Below are 4,265 nucleotides of genomic sequence, written 5' to 3' on the forward strand. Positions count from 1 at the left end.
GTCGACTTTCGTCGGCGGTTCACTTGCGCTGCGAAAACGACCGAACCGTTACCGCGCGCGACGTTTTGACTCACACACACGTACACGGTAACCGGTGTGGACCATGAAACCGTTCCGTCCGATCTTGGCGTTCGCGGTGGTCGCGGCCGTCGCGACGTGTGCCGCCCGCGAGGACATCGACAGCGCGACAGCCGCGTACGACGACGACGACGACGACGACCGATCCGACGTCGCGGACGACGATCGGTCGGCTCTGCCGGCGGCGGTCCAACGGGACGACGGTGAGTGATCGACCGACGACGGGTCGCTGTTGCGGTTTTTTTTTTTTTTTTTCGTACGACACGTTCGGCGGACGAACAAAAACATCGGTTGTTACCGGCGATGGGAAGAATTCCGATCCGCCCAAGTCCGGAAATCCGGATCCCGCTCCTCCGAGTTCGGATTTCGAAATATTCAATTTGTATTCCTTCGCACTTTCGATAACGTTTTGATAACTACACGTTTTTTCCGACAAATGCATTCTTCGATTGGAATACAGAATTCCGCTGTTTTAAGCCCGCAATCTGCACAATTGCAATCCGAACACCGGACGAATCCAAAACCGGGTTTTAATTGCCCTCGCCGCTAGTCATGACCCGTGCCGGCGGTTGCTAGGGTTCACGCGATCACCGTGCTTTACTGTCGTACACCATTTCTTCCGGTCCGTCATTTCCGCATGCGAACGGCTTGCGTCGAAAAAAAGGATATTTATTTATCAACATCGTTTTCGTTCGAGCTAGGGGAACGTTTCTGTCGGGAACATTTTATTGAAAAATGTAATCGGCCGAACACAAAAACGATGCGGAACACAGTTTTCATCGTTCGTACGAAAACTGCATTGCGCCACCGCTTCCCCATCATTTCGTGGACGAATTTAATTCTATCACGTGTACATCGTGTATAATATTGAAATTATATTTGTAAACTGTCGACGATATAGGAAAAAAAAAAAAAAAACAAAAACATCTATAATTTTTTTTTTCCTTTTCAGTTGTGTCCAATAATAAGTGTAACGACCCGAGATCGGGGTACAAATACAAGGTGGGCGTCACGTGGTACCCGGAAGGTTGCGTTCGGAGATCTTGCTTTTATTCCCTGGAACATAAAACGGCACTGGTCCGCACGGAAAAGTGAGTAAAACCTCTCGCCCGCGTTGTTCACGAAAATAACACATAATTAATCTCCTCGGTGTCGTCGTCCGCCAAGTGCACTGCTACAAACGAACATTTAGCCGCTATTAGCCGCTGAACAGACGATTGCGAAAATAATTATCGGTGGAAACAATGATAATATGCGGTTTAGGTAATGTTATGATGTATTTCGATGCGCTTTTTGACGGAACGTTAAAACGGATACTATCGGATTCATTCACTTCGTACCGGCTAGGGACTGCACTGTGAAATTCAACTCTTAATAACACGTTGCCGATAGTTAGGGACGGTCGAGTAGTTTTCTCGTTTATAAAAAAAAAAAAAAAAAAAACAATGCGCGCTCGGACACAAGTTGTTGCGGAAGTATACGTTATTCACGAATACGCGTTTACCGGCTTGCTCACGGAATAAATTAAATATCGTTAAACAATTCAAGACTATATCAGTTTATCATAATTATTACCACCTACTAGGTTCTTTTTGTAAAATTAAAGTTGCTATAAACATTCGAATAAATTAACCGCTTACAATGTCGTAGACCGTAGTACGGTTTGTACGTTTTTTCCGTATTTTTTTTTCTACCACTAACACCCATTTGTCAATCGTCTTATCGAACCAATGGTCGTACGTATAATCGTTTTTCAATATTTGAAAATTTTCTTTTCTTTTCTTTTCATTTTCACCATCAAATACAACCTCATTATGTAAACTCAAACCAAAACGTAATTTAGGCTACTACTATGGTTTAGGGGAAAAAACCACATTTCTGAAAAATAACTTGAATTCGTATCACTATTTAATCATTTGATGATATTCAATGGTACTGTAATTTATTTAGTTATAAAATGTTTCATTTCAATTCCATTTTATCTGATTGTTTTCCGTTTAAATATTTACGTTATCTTTATCCTTTTTTTTTCTTTTATTCAGTCCTATTACTATCGCTTCTATTTCATAGGATCGTCTCCGAACTAATAAATATGTAATTCTATACAGACTCCAAATTAAAACTATAATTTAGGATAAGAATTCAATAAACATATATTTACATAACAGTTTGATGTAGGATGTATTTACGAACCGTTCTAAATTCTACTGGTAAAAACATACTTTGTACCATGTTCAGTGTGTTTCATTATAAATTAACTGCTACTTCACGATTCTTGATCTAGGACGGAGACATACATTTAAATGGTTAATTTACAGAATTCCGTTTAATACGATAAGTATGTTTTAAAAATGAAGTAATACTCAAGATAATATTATAATCTACAGCAATATTTGAGTTTATATTAAAATGTCGAGATCAGTATGAAAAAGCATGGTCAAAGGCAAATATTAATTATATCGTAAACACACCTGCAATCATTTAACACTGAACTTTATAAAAATTTACCAGTAATGCATTTGCTCGTAATCGGTAATTAATTTCTTGTTGATGATTAACAGCCATGGTAATTTAAATATGGTTTTTATTATTTTACAGCCGTTTTGATTTTAATATTCTTTAACTTAACAATATATAATATAATTAGTTATTAATAATTAACTAATAAATTATAAATTAGTTATTCAATTAGGGATTTTTTTTTCTTTTATCTTTGTCTTTGGAAAAAAGAAGCCTAGAAAAAAATTCTTGAATCATCAAGGTAATTTTATTCGTACGAAGTTATAATGCACAATGCGTGTATATATTACGAGGGATATCGGTGGTAAAAAACTTATCAACAATTTTATATAAATAAGGCTTTTCTCCGTTGTCTTGTCAAACTCTTTACAGACACTATAAGTATTTAATATTTTTTATCAACAATCGATTCACTATACCATATATACCATACTGAGTTAAAAAAATATACAAATTATTAATGATCAAATGTCTCTGGTTTTAGGTGCAAATGTAAGGAATGCCCTCCTGGTATGGAATGTTCGACCGTGCAAAGGGCCGCAACAAAAGATGCTCATTACCCACAGTGTTGTCCGATGACCGTGTGCGTTCCCGCTGGACGAACTCTATGGGCGTTCTTCAAGCCTAATAATTGGAAGGTCACGTTTTCCAAAATGATACAGAATACGTAACTTTCTATCCTTGTGCCGAAAATATCTGTACGAATAAATGTATTTAGTTCCTAAAATACCGACTTAAATTTACAACGAATCAATGAATAAACAAGTTCAATGACTTATATTCGTTATTTTCTTAGTTTATCCATAATATGGACTGTATGTATACCGTGTATACTTATTATATATTGTTTAATATTTTTTTTTCGTATTAAATGTTTATTATTCTTAAAGCGTACCTACAAATACAAATACACTAAAATTGTCTTTTGTGAATTTTTCTTTTAGTCATACAACTTGAAATGTTTTTACGTTACCGTATACATTCTAGTTCGGCGGAGATTTACAGTGAATTCTGCTTAATGTAGACACGTTGGAACCAAATATATTTACCCACATAAAGCAGCTGGTCATATAAAAAAAATTTCGTTAAAAAAAACCAAAATTTTTAATAATAAAAATTTTTTATATAAAATTGGAATGAAATCTTATAATTAATACATTATATTAAACGATAAATTAGTGCATTTAATACTAAATGAGTAGATGTTTAAGATAAATTAAACTTATTGATTTGTCTTAAATTAATAAATACTTTAGATAGCTTAAAACTAATCATATATAATAATTTAGGACATTCAATTAGACTATTAAATTATTTGTACAAGAAAAATAAACCTATATTTTTTCTTCTTATTTTTAAATTATTTAAATTTAAGATACTCAGTAATGGCACATAAGATGTATATATATATTTAAAACAATTAATATAAATAAATATTAAAAATCAGTGTTGGATAGCTTCTATTTTTTTAAATTAAACCTAACTGATGTGGTGGTCAGAGAGTGGAGTTACATTCAAGACATGATCGGAATAGTTCAAAGTATAATGATTTTAAGACAATAATATTTGTGAAGTTTTCACAATGGTGCGAATAAGGGATTATGAAACCTAAATGTTAGTTGTTTTGTTTTATCAATTATTTTAGAAATATGAGTATTACAAATTAA

The 4,265-nt window shown here is 34.5% G+C and overlaps 1 protein-coding gene across 1 annotated transcript; it reads left to right on the forward strand.

Annotated features, from left to right (window-relative positions):
• On the forward strand, positions 1 to 3,378 carry LOC112686680. The gene is made up of 3 exons (XM_025559077.1): positions 1 to 281; positions 1,031 to 1,169; positions 3,083 to 3,378. Exons 1-3 carry the CDS (start codon positions 104 to 106, stop codon positions 3,267 to 3,269), a joined length of 504 nt encoding a protein of 167 aa, XP_025414862.1. The 5' UTR covers positions 1 to 103; the 3' UTR covers positions 3,270 to 3,378.
• The last annotated feature ends 887 nt before the right edge of the window (positions 3,379 to 4,265 follow it).

Source organism: Sipha flava, unplaced genomic scaffold (assembly GCF_003268045.1).
Source record: "Sipha flava isolate LNK unplaced genomic scaffold, YSA_version1 322_pilon_pilon, whole genome shotgun sequence".
Lineage (NCBI taxonomy): Eukaryota > Metazoa > Arthropoda > Insecta > Hemiptera > Aphididae > Sipha > Sipha flava.